Source organism: Branchiostoma lanceolatum, chromosome 10 (genome assembly GCF_035083965.1).
Source record: "Branchiostoma lanceolatum isolate klBraLanc5 chromosome 10, klBraLanc5.hap2, whole genome shotgun sequence".
In the NCBI taxonomy this organism is placed as follows: domain Eukaryota; kingdom Metazoa; phylum Chordata; class Leptocardii; order Amphioxiformes; family Branchiostomatidae; genus Branchiostoma; species Branchiostoma lanceolatum.
In genome coordinates, this window is record NC_089731.1 from 12,901,265 (window position 1) to 12,921,704 (window position 20,440).

The 20,440-nt window shown below is 41.3% G+C and overlaps 1 protein-coding gene across 1 annotated transcript in view; it reads left to right on the forward strand.

Annotated features, from left to right (window-relative positions):
• Positions 1 to 20,440, forward strand: part of LOC136442970 (serine/threonine-protein kinase mTOR-like) — a 146,951-nt gene that overhangs the window by 117,670 nt on the left and 8,841 nt on the right. Inside the window, exons 28-40 of the mRNA XM_066440014.1 lie at positions 5,335 to 5,474; positions 5,832 to 6,048; positions 6,581 to 6,766; positions 10,522 to 10,647; positions 12,727 to 12,857; positions 13,698 to 13,811; positions 14,126 to 14,243; positions 14,845 to 15,033; positions 15,874 to 16,074; positions 16,672 to 16,770; positions 17,238 to 17,360; positions 17,983 to 18,165; positions 19,868 to 20,002. Coding sequence (XP_066296111.1) covers positions 5,335 to 5,474; positions 5,832 to 6,048; positions 6,581 to 6,766; positions 10,522 to 10,647; positions 12,727 to 12,857; positions 13,698 to 13,811; positions 14,126 to 14,243; positions 14,845 to 15,033; positions 15,874 to 16,074; positions 16,672 to 16,770; positions 17,238 to 17,360; positions 17,983 to 18,165; positions 19,868 to 20,002 — 1,962 coding nt within the window. The remainder of the gene's footprint in view (positions 1 to 5,334; positions 5,475 to 5,831; positions 6,049 to 6,580; positions 6,767 to 10,521; positions 10,648 to 12,726; positions 12,858 to 13,697; positions 13,812 to 14,125; positions 14,244 to 14,844; positions 15,034 to 15,873; positions 16,075 to 16,671; positions 16,771 to 17,237; positions 17,361 to 17,982; positions 18,166 to 19,867; positions 20,003 to 20,440) is intronic.

Genomic DNA, 20,440 nt, shown 5'->3' on the forward strand with positions numbered 1-20,440 from the left:
CATAAGGAATGACTCTTATAAGTCTACTTGATTTGGTGCAATGTACCTAGGTTCAGAGAAGAAGGCAATTGCACGTCTTTTCAGTCTTGGACTTGAATTTTGCCCATCCATATTGCTAGTTTGGTTTTCATAAAGAATTCAAATGAATGAAGAAATCTGAAATATTTGCCTATTTTCAATGCTAAACACTGAACACTCTTCTCAACAATAGGAACTTTTTTTACTCACTAAGCTGGTGTGTTACACCGAATGGCGGTTATACCGGCTATGTAGATACAGATACAGATACTAAACTTACTGAGGATTCATACATAATATAACGTTACATGTAAGTGCAAGCCACCATCTATCATCTCCAAGCAGATGTTACAGTGGAAAATCACAGTATTATCTGACTGACTGGTTTTTCTATCACTAATTCCCCACTCTCATCTCGCTGTATGATGTATCCTTTGAAAAGAAATTCCAATCAAAGAGGATTAAGATTTCTGACAAAAATGATGAATTCTGGACAGTTGGTGAATTCCTTTGTGTTTTTCTCCCAGCTACCCTGTGAGATGCGCTTTCACCAAGTTGTGGTCACAGTGGGATGTTCTTTCAGCATGTTGTCATCCCTTCTGTACATGTGAGGCACCTGTTTAGCAAGATTACATGTCCAACAAACCCAGATGTCTTCCCGCCTTTCAAGCAGTTTTTAACCTCCATAAAAATGGAGGTATAGTTTTTGATCTGTTTGTCTGTATGCGTGTGTGTCTGTGTTTGTGTGTGTGTACGTGTATGCATGTGTGTCCTGCGCAATATCTCTGTATGGAAAACCCTTGGCCTGCTAGCCTTCATTAAAGAAGCTGTATTTTGATATTGCATTTTCTTGCTAAGTACATACATTAGTACTTCCTCTGGCTCTGATCTGTAAGATATCAGTACGAATTGTTACCTAGAGAACACAGAAGGTAATGTGACGGCAGCACATACATTTGTATGGAGCCATCGGCCTGGCTGGGGCTATCTATCAACAATCAGTGACAAAGTCAACTGTCAACAACAACTAAAAACCGTTTAACCCTTGACCGGAAAGGTACCTTAGTTGTTACAATGTTGCATAGAGTATGACTTGTTGTCTTGTAGTAAAAAAATCAATCAGTCACAGTATTTGAGAGATGTTTGGTCACTGATGTTGCATTAGAATAATGTGCATTGCATTTGATTTTCGGATATTTATGTGGAAACTATCACAGTCTCATTTGGAACATTATCCTAGCCTGAGTACCACCATATGGTGGTTAGCAAGCGAATTTTTTTGAGCCAGCAGTCACTACGGAGGCTGGTACTCAGGCTAACATTATCCTTACTTCTGGTAGAATTGGCAATCTGTGGCCCGCTGTGCTATCATGTGCATGGTCAAGCAACCAAGTAGTCTCTTAATGCATTCAATATCCCTCATCATTTCATCCTAATCCTTGAGGTGGAGGTCACCATCTTTTCCAGTCTATCATTGGTTTGCCTCGTGATGAACATTTGTCTTCATTCTACAGATGACCGGTCCTTTTCCTCCCCCTGGTACAATCCTAAGGCAAACTTCAGTTGGTAGTTACTGTAAATGCATTTATGTTTGCGTGGTTTTGATTTTGAGATAGGTAGAAAATGGAGTGTTCACGGTGGGTTAAGCTCGCGTTTGAGACAATAGTAGACAAGGAGGTTGGAGGGAAAAAAATTTGCGGTGGTTTTAACGTCGCGGCGAAGAGCTTGCCGTGAAAACCACAAACATAAAACCACCACAAACATTTCTGCATTTACAATAAGCCTTGGAAGCTCTGACTGTACTATTCCCACTTTACACAATCTTCTATCCAACAGTCTCCTCTTGTGTAGTTTACGACGTGGTAGTCACAGCGCAAAATGATGTAGGGTTGGTTTTCAAGTTGGAAATGAAATTATTTCTCACTCCAGGCATCACACGTGTGATCTAATCCATCTAACTCTTCCAGCATGTTTCTCTAATGAACTTTGTAAGACATACGCGTCGTAAAAAGACGAGTTCAAGGATAGCGGAGCGATGTAACACGTTTTTCGTCAGTAAGGCTTGTTTCGAACGCACCTACATGTGACCGAGGATGATGAATCATCCATATCTAACTGTTACATCGTTCTTTTGACACAATGAAGAAAGCGCCGGGTCACTTTCTTGACCTACTACATTCACAGCAACCTCCCCTTGTTAATCCCCTTCATTTCTCACTGTCACACCCTTAATCCCATCTAAGGCTAAGGTTAATCCCCGACTCAAGGCATCAAAGACCACTTTCCATATGTTTCCTGCTCATTAGGCCTTAAATGATGTCTTGTGAAATGTTTAAGACACCTTCATTCTTGAAGGGTTATTACACACCTTTCATAGTTCTGGAGCTTATAAGATCACTACCCCTCAAATTACAGGGCATAGGTATTAGCGGTTAGATCAGATGGGTATCTTACACGTAGGTCATGATGCATTGCCATGCAAATTCTATATACAGTCAAGTGAACAACCTTTCCAAAACAGATGCAGTAAAAACTCTGTTTAGTCAAGTTCAATGTTGCAAGTAAAGGTATAAAGGTATAACTCCAATGAAAATGGCAATATACCCCCGGTAGTAAATTTTGATGTTGACTGTGAATTGAGTGAAGCAAATCAAATTGATGTTGCAAGGAATGGTGTCCATGGCAAAACTGCAGCTGCCCTTAGTCCTAGCTCTGCACCTCAACAGTATTTTCTCTTTCACTCTTCTTCTCTCTCTCTCTTTCACTGTCTCTCTCTCTCTCTCTCAGTCTCTCTCCTCTCTCTCTCTCATGCATGCGGTCACTCACACACAAACACACACACATACATAAATCAGGGTAAAAACACTACACTCATCATCAGTGTACATGTAGTTATACGTCATGACCATGTAGAAAATACACAGTAACAGGTGTTTATCGCAAGGAAGATAAAAGATCTTGTATCTTACCCTTAGAGGAAGAAAATGCAGCAGGTGACCTGGAAATAATGGGACTTCACCTTTATATGAACTTCTCATCCATGTGTGGCAGTGCCCTATGACCCTTTTGTGACCTAAACTGTCACCACCCTAAGGTTCTGTAGGTCTTTGTCTTGTGTGTACAGACTTCAAAGTAATCTGGCACAAAAACAAATATTTGCCTATGAAAAACTTCCTTTACTACTCTTTACATTCAGGCTCCAGGCCTGGGCTTCTATTAATTCTATGCAAATCGAGCTGATGGGATGATGAAGATTTTGTTTTTGTTTTCCTGCTGGGAAAGGAAACACGACCAGTGTTGTACCCATTATTCATTCTGTTGGGAACAATTGAAAGAGATTAATGGGAAAGAGATGCAGAGGGCATGATCCTAATTAGATGTGTTAAAAAAGATGCTGCCAATTTTTTAACCTTTAGCACACTAAAGTAGCTGTTTGGCACCCCATTCCCTATTGGTTACAGAGTTAGGCAGCAGGGAGAAGGTTAAGAATTTTGTCAGCCATTTTTCCTTTCTGTGGGTGCTCTTAGCTTGGTGTAATCTTTCTTCAACTTGTAATTGTGGCTGTTGTATATGCAGTTGGGCAATCGGAAACCTTGAATTCGTGTAAGAACATCAACATCAACTGTCAAATTCATAACCTTGCAGAAATTACCAAGGCTATTGCTTTTTGTATTATCAAAGATGGTGCTGGAACATTATTACTCATACATGTCCTATTGGTGGTGAATATCATCCTATAGCAAGGCTGTCATCAGGTTCCGTCCCTCTGTCCCGTGACGGAAATTTGGTTGTTGGGAGAGTAAAAAATATCACCCTTTCCGTCCCAAATTCTGAACTTTATGACATGAAATTGATGAAAATGTATCTTTGCTTATTTAGCTTAAAATGACGAATTTAACAACGAAAATTAAAAACATCGGCTTCCAAATAATGAATGGGACGGAAAAAAATTCAAAGCTGGAGACAGCCCTGTGCTATAGTTTGAAACAATCTCTTAACCGATCGGTTTTGTCATACAACTTTGTCTGGTAGCAATGTTCATACTGGTCTCCTGTTGGGAGTGAGGTCAATGCATCAGTCCATGATCAGATCAGAGATCACAGCTGCCAGAACTCAAGCAGGGGGTCAGTAGTGGTCACCCTGTGGTCAGGACTGACAGTGGACAGCTGTCTGTGACAGGACAGGACTGGACAGACAGGCGGTCATTCCTAGGAGCTTAACAACCACCTGCTGCTGAAGAATGATACTGACCAGAGGAATGTAGTCATTAGTGCACCTGATAAGAGGATTCAACTCTTATCGGTTGAAATGCTAAGAAGGGTGGAGAAAGTAGTATTAGTGTTTAGCAATTTGCCATGCATTCTATCCATTACAATTGTTGTGAAAGTTTGATTTGATTTTTCATTTGATGGGTTCTATTGTCTGCCATGATAGTATTTCCATACTGGATGTTCAAGTATGATATAATAGCCATACAATTTAAAATATACCTTTGCCCTATTGTGTTTCACCAGCCTGCATCTAACCTTACATGTACAGTGTACAAGGCAATAAAAATAAGTGGAGTCGCTTATCTTGAGCACATTCCCATGTACTTGTTTGTCTGCAATTAGCCTTCGGGCATTAACTTGCAATAAAGTTATTATTGTTGATTGTTCACTCGAATCCTTTTAATTACTTTTGTGCTTGCCAAACAATCAATTTTGTCCTAATTTCCTGTTCAAGGAGTTTAAAAGCAGTTTCGGTGACTGTACAGTCCAATGCACACAATTTTTTATATCTCCTTACGTTATACCATACGTCCCCTGAGCAATATAATCCAGGAAAGGGGTTGTCCTCCAGTAGGTATTTTTAATCATTCACTGTGTCCTTGTATGTTTGTCATAAACACAATACATGTAGATGATAGATGATTTTGAATCTTGCCATCCATCTCACCATCTGGATCAAATTCCGTGGATCCTGGGGCCTGAGTTCGATCCTAGAGTCGACTGCTGAGCTTGGACATGTCATAAGGGATTGCATTCGTCATTTTGGATGGTGACGTAAAGCCGTCAGCCCTGTGTATGAGGGAGCTTCAGGTACAAACCTCAAGCATCAAACCTCTGCACGTAAAAGAACCCAACACACTTATTGAGAAGAGTAGGGGTGACCCGATGTGCTTGGCCAAAAACACGAGCCGTGGCGAGGCTGCATTGCACTACCACTAGCTACTTGAAAAAGCATCATGCTTCATCTCAATTGAGGATGCCTGCTTTACCTTCCCTTTTGACTCACATAATTCATGTAGTAAAAAGAAGTCTCATTGTACCCCAGGATGTTAAGGAGACCTGGTATGAGAAGCTGCATGAGTGGGAGAACGCCCTGGCAGCCTACAACAGGAAACAGGACGTGCACAGTGATGACATGGAGGTGACGCTGGGCCGCATGCGCTGTTTGGAGGCGCTAGGAGAATGGTACAGAAAATATTCAAGATAGTATAATTATGCTTGATTAGCTTTTGGGCAAATGGACCAGGTCATTTGATGTTTTACTACAATTGGAAGAAACATTTTGAAAGACCCTAGAAATTAATTGCTAGGTCTACCCCAACCTATGATGTATATATTAAATGTTAGAACTCACCAATGCTACTTGTACATGTAGATTGTACAAGGTTAATATTCAAGGAACACACTAAAGTCTTGAATGGTTACTCTCTTCCAGTGTGTACAATTGAATATTCATTAATGTTATCATACATAATGCATCCTCAGTATGTCCCATACTGTGCTACAGGTTGATCATTGTGTTTCCCTTTATGCATACTACAGGGGACAACTTTACCAGACGTCGTGTGAGAAGTGGCCAATGGTCAGTGATGACACCAGACAGAGCATGGCCCGGATGGCCGCCGCCGCAGCCTGGGGTCTCGCCCAATGGGAGAGCATGGAGGAGTACGCCTGTATGATCCCGCGGGACACGTACGACGGGGCGTTCTATCGCGCCGTGTTGGCACTGCATCAGGACCACTTTCCATTGGCCCAACAGGTTTATGACTATTAAAAGTATTTATGTTTTTGGTACAAAAAGATTTTCTTTTTGGAGGTGTCAGCCTTAAAGAATGTTCAATAATATCTTTCCGTGCAGACTTTTTGTGCAAAAGTAATGCTTCCAAAGAAATAAATCTATGTGAAAGTTTTTCATTGCTGTGGGGTTTTCAGACATACTGTATGTAACATCTACTAACATAATCCCATCAGGGTACATAGTTCCGCCACCCTGAAAACATATGTCCAAACAGATCTCCAACCCAACGTCTTGTATATCTAAACTGTACATACTTGGAGGGTGCTGCACTAGAGATCTCTCAAACACACTATTTTTCAAAGTGGCAGATTTCTGTAACCCGGCAGATTAATGTTAATGGTGGTTAGTTGTTATAACTTGAACTTTTGAGGAAGGAGTAACTGTTGCATTCTCTCCAAGTCTCTACACAGTCCAAGGTAAATGCTTATAAAAAGCACATCTTGTAATGTTATGTAGTGAGGATGACTGACATCAACTTTTTTCCCCACAACAGTGCATAGACAAGGCGCGTGACATCCTGGATACGGATCTGACCGCCATGGCGGGGGAGAGTTACGACCGAGCGTACGGCGCCATGGTGGCCTGCCAGATGCTGTCGGAGCTGGAGGAGATCATCCAGTACAAACTGGTTCCAGAGCGGCGCGACATCATCAAGGAAACGTGGTGGAGCCGACTGCAGGTACACTTTATTTAATCTCCAAGCAGATCCACACCGGGCGCGAAAATCAGAGAAGGTCCAGTCAGCCAGAGAGTGTCTGGCTGACTGGACCTTCTCTGGCTAGCATATACGATTTTCGCGCCCGGTGTGGATCTGCTTGGAGATTACGCGTTACTGCCCCGTGCAAAAAAGGAATACATATGAGGGGTGGATAGCTGGTATCTAAACTACGCACAAAAAGTTCGGAAACTTAACTTTGGTTGATCATATCTCCGTTGTTTTTTTACCGATTTTGATGCATTATATATCATTATAAAGCTTGTGTGATTCCCTGTTCTATGATACCAAACTTATTGTGATTGGAAACCCACAGAACAAGTACCAGGGCTAATAACGTGAGTGGGTCACGGAGAAAAAGTGCCCCAAATTCCCTGTTGGTGTCATACGCGCGCTGTGACATCCTATCGGTATGGCCGCGGATGATGATTCAATATATTGTTTCCTCAGGTTCTAAGGTTATTTTTAGAACACAGACCATCCAAGGTTATTTCTAGCACACAGAACATCCAAGGTTATTTTTAGCACATCGAAGATCCAATTGTTTACACCACATAAACACCTGCGTCCTGCAACGGTATCGTCATCCACAGGTGTTATTTTTTGTTATTGTTTCACAACAAACATTGGAGTGTGGGGAGGCATAACCTCCAGGTGAAAGACAAGACTTGTACCAGGAACCCTCAATGCAGAAAGATATTGTGACACAATACTTGATCCGGTGGCCATCCCTTTCCTCCATAACATGGGGCCGAATGCCTTGCTGCAAGATGATAACGCCCGCCCACACCGAGCAGGGCCTAGGGATCATCGCCGACCATCTCCAGCATGCAGGTGTAGAGAGGATGGAGTGGCCCTCTAAGAGCCCGGACCTGAACCCCATCGAACATCTATTGGATCAGCTTGGGCGAGCTGTCCGTTCAAGAGTGACCGAGAGAACAACGCTGGCTGACCTAGGACGACTGCTGGTGGAGGAATAGGACGCTATCCCACAGCATCGCATTGCGCGACTGGTGACGCTCGACGAGTATGAGGAGAAGGTGCCGTGCTGTAGTGACAGCGCGTGGCTGGGCCACCCGTTACTAAGACTCCTTGCTAACCCCCGTTACCAAGACACAGATTGTTGGTTTTGATAAAGAATAAACTTAGCTTTCATGAATATGTCTTGTTTATTGTTGTTGATTTTTCACAATACCCTCTTACAGAAGTCAATATCAACAGAAGAATATGCACGGAATAGCATGTTTGACTATAAGAAGGTAATCTGGGCACTTTATATCTTCGACCCACTCACTTTAGCAGGCCTGATGCTCGTTACATGAACTCGCAATCACAATAAGTTTGGTAAAGGAAATCAAATAAGCTTTTAAATGATATGTAATACATTGAAATCGGTAAAAAAAATAATGGATATATGATCGACCAAAGTTAAGTTTCCGAACTTTTAGTGCGTAGTTTATATCTGTATAGCTGGTATAAGCGCCCTTCAGCCTAACACACCAGCTTCGCAGGCACGCAGGAACTGGTTATCTTACACTGAATGGCCTGTCACACCTAACTTTTGCGCATCTGACCTTAACCGTTCTTTAAAGCTATTTAGTGAGGATGTTCCTACAGTATTCTACTATAATGGTTCTCAGAAAATATGAATTTTTGAACACATCAACCTACCAAGTCAAAATTGCCATCAATCAAATCATATATCACAGACATCCTACAGACAAAAATTTGCCAGCTACAATTTAGCAGTCGTAGCCCATAGACTAAATGACATAGAGGGAGTGCTTTCCAGCAGCTCTGCACACATGCATGGTCCTTGAACTTCCTACAAACCAACGCTGTTTTAACCTTGGATTTAGAAGTAAAACAATATCAGCTGTCTCGTACATTAAAAATCTGCCAGATTCTAAAATTTCATCCCCTTTTCCTGTTCACATTACATCTTTCAAAAACAACATCAGGTTTTAACATGCAGGCAAAAGTCAAAATAAGATTAGATGGCGGCACCAGTCAATTAAACAGGATTTCTCTCTGTTAACAATTACCATATTAGCTCAGGTTATGAAAACGTATAATCATATTTTAAAATCTTAATGGCCTGAACTGTGTTACACTGATTTAATTGTAGCGTGCGTAGTCCAGTGGTTAGCGATCTTGCCTCTGGAACTAGAAGCCCCGGGTTCGATCCCGGCTGTGTCACTCACCCGACATGCACGCTACCATTTAAGATCGCAGTCCTTAGGACGGGACGTTAACCTGTGGTCCACTATTCATTGTACTCGTCGAAAAGAGCTAGGGGAATTTCCCCGGTACACTGAACCTGTAAATACTGTACATAGCGTCTGTCTTCTCTGTCACGACCAGTGGAAGAGTAGCTCATCTGTTCATTGAGTTCATTTGAGCTAAACTGGTTCGAGATCCCTTTCCCTTTCCTTTCCTTTTTAATTGGATACTTGTTTGAAGGTACAATTTCACTTCTAGATGATCCTTAATAGGATATGCCAAACTTTCAGCCGGAGTAGATTTTGGAATGTAGCATGTCTAGAAGTCATGGGGTACAGTGCGATCATTGATGGTAATGATAACTGTCCCATGTAATTGTGATAGGCAAGTCCTTTTGGCCAGACGTAAACATTCACACCACTATACTTTCCTTTAAGCGTAGAACATTTAATGAATACTCTTTTAATATTAATGTATATCTGGCACATGTGGTAAGTGGATGCAAAATGATATGTGAAAGAAAAAAAAACGCCTTCATTCCTCGGATTTTCTTTTTCCAAATTGGTGTTGCTGGACAATCTCAAGAGTTTACATAAAAGCATTCATAAGTTCTTACTTATCTTAAAACTTAAGATACAATGCATCATGTCACGAAAAGTGGTTCTGGCAAGAAATAGCCAGTCACAATATATAGCTGTTCATTGCTGTTGTGCAATGTGCGCTCCAGATTAGACAGGGCACTAAATTAATGGTACATCCAGTTTTTGTATCATTCATGCATAAGATAACCTTACCTCTACAAAATGAAAGTAAACTCTTAATGACTTTTTTTCTCGTCCCACTCATTGCTTGGGAGTCCATGTTGTTAATTTTTTATAAATCTGTCATTCTAAGCTTATGAAAATACATTTCCATCAATGTCATATCATGAAGTTCAGATTTTTTTGACGGACGAGGTGAAATTTTTTCCGTCCCAACGAGGAAATTTCCGTCCCGGGACGGAGGGACGGGTCCTGGAGACAGCCTGGTCTTGACCTCTTAGATTATGTGTTATCTAGCATTTCTATCTTGACTTCAATGGTTAACATGTAGTACAGAAACTGATAAACTTTTACTTGTTTTCCCTGTGGTGCTACTTAACCTTTTACATAACCGGTAACCAAAACTTTGTGGCTCCAAGATGTCACAGTTACCATGTGTATCCAATATGGCTCTATAACAGTGCCCGGCTGAGCTATCAGCATATGTGCATGTTAATTATGAATTCATGTAGCATATCATCCTTGTGCTCTTTATAGAAAACGTAAAGTTTTATGGTACAGTCAAGCACTTACACCCTTAAACATATACATATCTTTATGTATCTACATCTGTGTACATCTTATGTACTGTGCAATTTATGTTTAGTACCCTGATGTTCTTCATGAAAATGTACAATGATAATGTTATACATGATCTTGATAAAAGACTATTTTCTGCATTTGTTTGTATCGCAGGGTTGCCAGAGGGTGGTGGAAGATTGGCAGAAGATCCTGCAGGTCCATTCTCTGGTGCTCCCCCCTCAGGAGGACATGAGGTCCTGGCTGAAGTATGCCAGCCTCTGTAGGAAGAGTGGACGACTGGTGAGATGAACCCTCAAATCTTTAGATCCAGAAATATCCTCAATCAAACCAGGGTTCTCATTGGGTTAAACTCTTATTAAATTAGCAGGATACTGTTATCTGTAAGTCTGTGACACTTTATTTCAGGACAGCTCTAGATCTCTTCAAAAACATCCATATACATGGAAAAGTTGGTGCAAACTTACATGTAACAGTCCTTACAGACCTTGTCTTCTGTGTTAATTTCTAAAGAACAAAGAACAGGTCCATCTACTCTTGCAATTATTGCTGACAGATGCGCTGGAAATGTACTTTTTGTCTCTTCTTGTTAGAAGAAAGGGGAATTTCTATCTGAGCCAATTCAAAGATGTTACAATTTCTGTCTGAGCCAATTCAAAGATGTTACAATTTTGAAGTAAAAAGGCTTTGACTTGACATTATGTACTTTTAACCTCGAGAATGCATTCTTTTCAATTGCTAAGCACTCTCCTGCTCAAGTATAAATACCTACATGTCAAGTCTAGGTATGGTATACATTCTACACTGGTTGGGTAGTTAACCCAATAGTCAACTTGTATCCACCCCAACATGTACAAATGTACATTGTGCCAAATTCTGACAGCAGTAGCCACATTGGCCTAAAGGAGCTTCTCACTTCCCTAACTGTCAATGGCATTCAACACTCTGACAAGCACATTTTCCAGTGGGCTAAAAGTTTCTGTGCTTTAATGTCAGTTTGGTGAGTTTGCAAACATGGCAAATTCGATCAAGTTGATGTGTGGACAGAGAACGCCAAAGGAGCTGAGTTGACTCATCTCAAAGAGACGCCCCTGATAACCATCAATGATGTCTTTCCTCCAATTACTCTGAAGAATCCCCTGTCAACATTGATTCGTCAGAAATCATTCAAAAATCATCATGCTGTCATCATATGGAAGTATTCAACCGTAGATGAAATAACTTCCGCTGATGCGGTACCGAGATATACCTGCGGACACATTTCCTGTAATTCCTGGTCCAGGTGTATAATGCAAGACAGGTTACGCATCTTCCGCTCCTGCCACCTTCTTAACAGGATTAGGAATATCATGGATGCCTGTCTAAGCCGCAGGGGGTTAAGCTCAGTTTTGTAAAAGGCAACAAGCCCTAGTGTCAAGGCTTAGACCCCTGTAGCCTCCATAGCAGGCTCGATAGACCCTTTTTTTTCTTATAAATACTCTTTTTGCCGGTGACTTATTTTTGAGAAGCCGTTTTTGTGAAGGCTTTAGGGACCAGCTGCACAAACGACCCAGTACAAAAAGAAATCATCACCAAAATTGTATCATAAGCCAAAAAGGCCTATACTAGAGCCTGCTATGGAGGCTTAGTCCCCTGTAGGAATGTTCGGAGGAGGTAGATTGGTTAGATTGTCTAACCTGTAGGTTTCGTCTGGAATGTTATTGGTTATTCATACTTCATCCACACATCTGGACCCAGTCTTGCTGAGAATCTGAAAATGATGGTTATCAAAATCATCTGTTGTAAATGTACTTAGCACACACAAAATCAGTTACCTGTAGATGTTTCTTAGTGTCATTACCTTTATCTCCCTTTGTTTATTTGCACCGGTCACTTGTTTTGTTACTACATAACACAATCATGTACATGCACAAACTGCTAGTAATCTCATCTTTATGAGGCTAAGCAGAAAGAAAGAAGAAAGAAACATTATGCTTCTGGGTTCTATAATATATTTTGTCTGTTTGAGTGGTCATAATGGTTTCTGCCCACCGGATTAGAGGTGGTGCCTCATCTGAGATCAGTGACAGTCGTTTAGATAACCCTCTTTTCCTGTCCTCATATCAAGCATTGCATGTAGTAACAAAATGGTCTAAAGTTTGTTATGGGCTGCCACCAGTATGCTGTATGTGGTGAGACGATGTTTACCACATATTTATGTATTTCAACTACCTCATTTTCATACTTCTTCCTTGTGACAGCCACTAGTTCATATTGCATGATTGTAGTTCCTTCTAAATGTAAGTTGACAAACAAGCAAAACAGTAATGCACTCATAGAATATTGACTGACAAGGTACGTTTTATCTTTGTTTTGTCTTAGGCGCTGTCTCACAAGACCCTGACCATGCTGCTTGGGTTCGACCCATCGAAGCACCCTGACCAGCCCCTGCCCACCAACCACCCTCACGTCACCTTTGCCTACATGAAGCACATGTGGAGGTCCAACTCCAGGTACTGAAAATTCTGTTAATGCAGAAATGTTTGCAGTGGTTTTATGTTTGCGTTTTTTGCGGTAAACTCATCGGCCGAACTTAAACCCACTGCAAAGATTTTTGCCCAACTTGTTTAAGCACTACATTATGTACACTGCACAGTATTATGAGGCACCTGTTATGGTGAATACGCAGCTATCTTGGTTTCTGACTGTTTGTTTGTATTGCATACCTGTATCAATGCGTAACACACCAGGTTTGTACTGAAGAGTACAAGCTGCACATATGGACAGATTTATATGATCCACTCACACCAGGAAGGACCCCTACTCTTTTCGATAAGTGTGGTGGGTTCTTTTATGTGCTTGAGGTGTGGCTCTCCTCAAACAGGGGACCTCCATTTCAAGTCCTATCCAAGGGATGTCCCTAACCGAAACTAGGTGCTCATTTTCACTTGAGTGAAGTGGGGAAAATGCCTTTCCCAAGGACACAATGTCATCAGGACAAATCAGGGAACCCCAAATTCGAACCGAGTATCTCTGGCTTCTGGGGCCAAAAACCCTGCCACTGCGCCACCGTCACGACACCGCTGGATGTCTGTAAAGCCGCCAGTGTTTCCCTTATGTGACTGTCACTGTAGCGTTACTGATGTCTCAAACGCGAACTTACATGTAGAACCACCGCGAACACGCCATTTTCTACCTACCGCGAAATTACATCCCCGCGAACTTGTATGCATTTACAGTAAATGAAGAGGAATGTTGCTTCCTTAGATATCATTTTCCTTGAAGGAATTGATTGATGATATGTCTTTGATACTGATCGTTTCAGATTAAGATTGTATGTTTCTCTTTTATAGAAATGAGGCCTTCCAGCAGCTTCAGTACTTTGTGCAGCAATTCCAGGGCCTCCTGCAAGGGGTCTCTCCTGAAGATGCACAGCAGAGGACAGATATGCACAAACTACTAGGAAGGTAAATTAAGGCCTCTCATAACTCTTGTTGACCCTGCCAGTCCAATACAAAATGCTTCTCAAAAGGAAGAGATATCTGAACAGTATACAGTTCTTTCAATATGATGAGTTATATGTATCACCGTAATACAGTCAAAACTGACCAAGAAGACCAGGGCATGGGCCAATAAAATCTGTTTTTTCTATACAATATTTCAGGTTGCAATTAGCCCTCAGGCAAGAACTTTCAAATAAAACTCAGTAAAACAGTAAAACGTCCTCAGTTTGATGTCTGTCTGTCTATCTATGCTAATTTTTGTACCTGCCGCATTTCAGGTGCTATCTGAAGCTGGGAGAATGGCAGCTGAACCTGCAGGGGATCAATGAGAGCACCATCCCCCAGGTGCTGCGCTACTACTCTGCCTCGACAGAACACGACAGGAACTGGTACAAGGTCAGTTATTCAACATGAACATTATACAAAACAGAAGTCTTCTAGTTTGAACATCAGAAATGTGCTGGATATGGGTTAAGGCAGTCATATAGCTGAGAATTGGTCTTAACTCAAACCTTTTTACTTATGATACTTGTTAGTGTTTTTAACCCTTGTTCTGTGGGGCCCCTATGTATGGGTCCTGTATTTGTACGTGTTGGGGGTATTTTTCAGCTGAATGCATCACACCGCAGCGAAATGCATCAAATGCAGAAGTAACTATATCACAGCAGCACAGAAAACCTCAAGGGAAAATGACCTGATTAAGAAATGAAATTAATGAAATAAATTGTGTTAAAAAACGTCCGCAGGACAAGGGTTAACACTATTGTTGGTCATTCTCCCTTTAAAAGTAAAGAAGCTAAATTCTCTTTTTTCAGTGTTGAATTACCAAAAGGACATCGTAAGAGCATATCTTCACATTAACTGACTTGATGCTCAATAATCGTAAAGGCTCCCTTCCTTTAAATTTTTCACAGTAGAATTTTACTAAACATAGTCAATACCACATGCATGTCTGAAGGTCTGTACTTGACAGTAAGTCCATTTTCCGTACATGCAGGCCTGGCATTCCTGGGCCTTTATGAACTACGAGGCAGTGTTGCACTACAAGGTGCAGTCGGACCAACAGAAGAATGGATCTCAGGCAGAGAGTAACAATGGGGAGGAGAGTGGAGCACCGGAGGAGGACCAGGAGAAGGAAGAGGAGACAGAACAGTCACAGAGTCTGCAGTCTACCAAGTCATCAGTGGTAAGCAGAGTGAAATCCACAATTAAAATTAAAAGATATTTGGAGCAATAAAGAGATTGTACAACTTCAATAGTCACAGCCATTATATTTTATACTTACATGTATTTGCTTTGCCAATTGGATTCAATGCCCCTATATATAGAAATACCATATGATTATATTCTTTGTTTTTAAATGGTGGTTAAGCCGGCGTCACAATTCATGCGAGCATCGGCCGACTTTGTAGGTCGCCCGAAGCTCGCCGAATTTCAAAATCGCCCGAGCGTCGACCGTATTTTCCAATGAAAGTCTCGGGCGACGTCCGTCGAACACTAAAAACTAAAAATCCCCCATGAGATTGTACCATCTCTTGGACATGGACGAAGTCAGTATCAACTAACCTGGAAAAAAGGCTAATATTTGGATCAACTTTTATTTCTAAAAATCGCCCGAAGCCCGCGTAATCGACAGGACGTCGGCCGTACTTCGGCCAAAAATGCACATTTGAAGCTCGCCAAGACGTCGGCTGAGCTGAATTTCTTATTTGTGACGGGGGCTTTAGGACCTCTGGGATGAGGCTTGGTGTAGCTCTTTTTGTATGGTTGGTGTTGAGATGTGGGTATACATGACTTGTATGTATCTAGAAAGGGACTGGAGGCTCTGAACTGTAGTGCTGAGATGCTAAGAGTGCATCACTTTTAAAGTAAGACAGAACTACAACTTAGATAAAGATGGTAGTTAAGTGTTTCAAATAGAGAGCTTCATTGAATAACAAATCTCTTGTACTTAGTTTTTACATGTAGCATACACCCTTATCTGCAATATATTGTAAACAATTAAAACTCTGTTACTCCCACCCAGGGCATGGGAAACATCCACCACTACACCGTCCCTGCTGTACAAGGGTTCTTCCGCTCTATCTCCCTGGCCCTGTCCAGCGGGAACTCTCTCCAGGACACTCTGCGTCTGCTGACCCTCTGGTTCGACTACGGACACTGGCCGGAGGTGTACGACGCTCTGGTTGAGGGCATGAAGACTGTGCCGATAGACACCTGGTTACAGGTAAGGCCTGGGAATTGTTTCCCGTTGCTATTGTGAAGGGATAAGGAAAGAAAAAGACTGTGCCAAAAGAGTGACAAAATGCATGTCAAACTTTAATGAAACTGGAATACAAATGTCACAAATGGTATTGAATGCTACACTATTAATCATCAACCCTACAGTTACATTACACTGTTTTTCAATTTATGAGTAGCTGGCACTTACATGTAGATAGAGTAAAAAGTACACATGCTCTACTGTTACAGGCAGCTTTTTTACCATGACTGTATCTGTCCTTGGTGCTGATTGGTCATTTGCATGTATTTTGTAGCCTTTTTGGCTGCTTGTTTACCATTGCTCTATCTGTCTTTGGTACTGATTGACTATTAGCACATCTATATCTTTTATTTTATAAACGAAAGATGATGCCGCTCTTAAATGATGGGAACAAAAACTATAGTAACTTGAATGTAATTACTGTACATTACAACAAATTGAATTCTTAATAGTTGATATTGAGTATGAGTTCGGGTTTTTTGCTCATTGCTATCTTGGTCATGGGATGCTCCTGAAAATTTCATATTCAATAGTTGTACAACATTTGTGACATCTGCCCAGGTGATCCCACAGCTGATCGCCAGGATCGACACCCCCAGACAGCTGGTAGGACGTCTGATCCACCAGCTACTGACAGACATCGGCAAACAACATCCTCAGGTCAGACATCCTCCACTCTACAATGAGGCTTTCTTGTTAAGCAATAAAAGATGCAGAAATATCATGCAAGAAGTGTCGTCTTCTGGTCTTCTAATTTTGAATTATGATTGGCAATGCATGTATTTTACAGTCAAGTGTAAGCTGCTAATTAAAGTCCAGGCTACTTGATACTGTAAATGTAAAAATGTTCGTAGTGGTTTTATGTTGCGGTAAAACCTCTGCGAAAAGCCGTTCCATTGTGTGACTGTAGCACTACTATTGTTTCAAACGCAAACTCGGAACCACTGCGAACACTCCATTTTCTCCCTACCTTAAAATTAAATCCATGCAAACATTTCTGCATTTACAGTATGTAGTAAAAACAACCTGGTGTAAATGCAAAATTTGGGTAGCAACTGAGATACTAATGTCGTTGATGTTATGCACATTTGAGGTGTTTGTCATAAAAGGTACTTACATTCCACCAGGCCCTGATCTACCCCCTGACTGTGGCGTCCAAGTCTGCCAGTTCGGCCCGACACACAGCAGCCAACCGTATCCTGAAGAATATGTGTGAACACAGCCCACAGCTGGTACAGCAGGCCATGATGGTAAGGAACAGTCAATTCTCTAACGATATTGGAGATTTCTCTTTACACAACCAGTAATTCTCACCTGCTGACGTTTTGGTGTCTGTCAGACACTTTCCTCAGAGCTTCTGACTGGAGTACTGCTTCTCACCGCTATAAGTAGCCGAAGTAGGTGCCGCTATTGCGAAGTTCGGAAGTCAATTCTCTAGCCTGATTGAATGACACTTATAGCGGCTGCCCAACATGGGCCGGCCCTAGCAGGGAAGGGCCATTACAGCCTCGACAACGGTGCTTTCGTTACATAGACTATCAATTTTCCTGTTCCACATTTAAAAAAAAAAGATTCAATGTTAATTTTTTTATCATTTTATGAACAGACCGCCATCTTTCCTTTCAAAAATAGCTTTTTAGCATACTTAATACTGGTTTGGATTCAGGGAGAAGATTCAAAATGACTCCTAATAGAATTCTTTGATGCTATAACGTAGACTTTCTTGTTGTTGGTTACATTTAGTTGTTTTGATTCATCGTTTAATTGTATATGATATGTCTTGTACACATTCCTGCTTGAGAATGAGCACGATAGCAAGAAATGTTTAAGACAGCATGCTCTACAATATAAAAATCAAAATTCTTGTTGCAGGTGAGTGAGGAACTTATCCGAGTGGCGATCCTCTGGCACGAGCTGTGGCATGAGGGGTTGGAGGAGGCGTCGCGACTGTACTTTGGGGAGCGGAACGTGAAGGGGATGTTCGCCGTCCTGGAGCCGCTTCACGCCATGATGGAACGAGGACCGCAGACACTTAAGGAAACATCCTTCAACCAGGTACACAGTGCAAATTTGTTTGAGGACATCTAAAGGAGGGGAGTCCCTTTTCTGATCACTTTTTTTCTATGTGTACATGTAACGTTGGGTAACCTAAATTCGTGGGGTACTTAAAGTCGGGATTTTTCGAAAACGGGGTATTTATGGATATGTGCTAGATGCAAAATCAGTTATAACGCCAGCAATGCAAAGCAGATAGACTAACGTATTCAGAACACTGGCTGAAAAGCTTCGATAACCATGCATTAGAAGTTGGCGACGTCAAAAACTCTCCGTCCCTTATTGACAGAGTCTGGGGGCTTCGTGGGAGAATCACCCAGCACGGTTGTTCGCTGGTTTATAAGACAAATGTCACATCTCCTGCCTGCTAAACACAATTATTTATAAGACAACTTATTACAATCTCTTTTGCTAACCTGCAACTGGATTCTAAGTGTGATCAATCATCAAAACTCCTCTCTGTTGCTACAACCTACGGCACGTGTATTTTCCCGCCGCCATATTGTTAACCAGAATCCTGTTGTCAAGCAGACGACAAAGGTTTGTGAGGAACACTTTTTGTCTAAATGCTGCGTGTGATAGTGGACTGAGGAAGATATTTTCCTCAAAGTTTGCTCCTAACACAACAAGGAACACATGGACATAGTAGTATTACCATTGCTACGGCATCCAGCTAACTTCCCATGAATAATGTAACGTTACACGTTGCCCGATGATGACGATGGGCCGACTTTGAGTGAAGTTCTACCGACTCAACACACGGGTTGTTCCGGAACTGGCCTGATGTGTGCGGTACGGCCGTTTTTTCGTGTATTTTTTTTACTTGGACACGTCTATATCCATAGCACTCTCCTCAAGCCAAGGATAGAACGAATAGCTGCTGTATAAAATGTGATTAGCGGTAAGATATTCAAGACGAATCTTCTCTCCCGAATTAATGTGCCCCCCTGTCCGACAGCACCGTAATTGTGAGTGCGGCGGACGGTAGTTTCAAGTTGAAATATTATGGTGTCAGCACGACAAGAGACAAAATCTACCATATATATGATTAGTGCAAAGATAGTACATGATACTGACAGAATAATAGAAAAAAAGGATGGTTTATTGTTCTGCTAGATTGATTTCAGTCAACCATTATCGGAAAAATCCCGAATTTAGGTTACCCAACGTTACAATGTGTACCTTTCTATTTGTCCAAGTGGCTTATTTAAAAAGAGATCAGATCTATCTTTGAATTGAAAATGATATCAAATTTTACTGATTGATTCAGAAATAGGTAGGCAGGATTCAGAAACAATTCCATTTGTAGGTATTTCTGTATTCGTAGATATCACCGCAAACATTTCTGCATTTACAGTACTGCATTCAAGGCACTATCAGCTAATAAAAAAGCATTATACTTCATGTTTACACTTTGAATTTAGCCTGCTTTACCTTTAACTTTACCGTGGATTCCATCTACAATGCGTATATATTGTCTTAGTGAATCAAGTGAGTGCAGTGTGATTTTCTACATGTATATAATGGAGTCAATTCTTTTCTGATAACTTCCTCAGACCTATGTCTTATGTAGAAATATTATATTTGACTGGAAAATTATATTTACTGATAGCAAACATTTCCATTTGTTGATTTTTCTCTAAGTGATTGACAGTGATTGACTTATCATTCAGACCAATTGTTCCCTGTTGCCCCACTCCAGGCGTATGGACGTGACCTGATGGAGGCTCAGGAGTGGTGCAGGAAGTACACCAGGTCTGGTAATGTGAAGGACCTGACACAGGCCTGGGACCTGTACTATCATGTCTTCAGGAGGATATCCAAACAGCTGCCACAGGTGGGCATACTTCTGTGTTTTGTTTTTTGTTTGTTTGTTTATTATATACTACATGTACACATATTATAGGTCAGCCCTGAATCATATCTAGGATCTGTTGTAGTACATGTCCAGGAAAATATCTGGACAACCAAAGAAAGATTGTTCCCAATAAAAGACCAGCCTTTCGAGCTTGATCAACTCCTCTATACTTTACCCCAAAAATAGTTACTGGAGCAACTGGATAAAATTTTGAAACAGTCAGACGTTTCAGATAGCATCAGCTATCTTTCCTCAGTGACTATATAAGGATCTGGCAGAACCAGATCCTCTATACCTTGTTTTCTGTTGCCATAACTGTTTTTTAATTTGTGAGGATATGTCCAGTGTAATTTTCAGAAGGCCTAACCTTAGCTTCATCAAACCCTGCTATCCTGTAATGTAGTTTCAGTGCCCAGT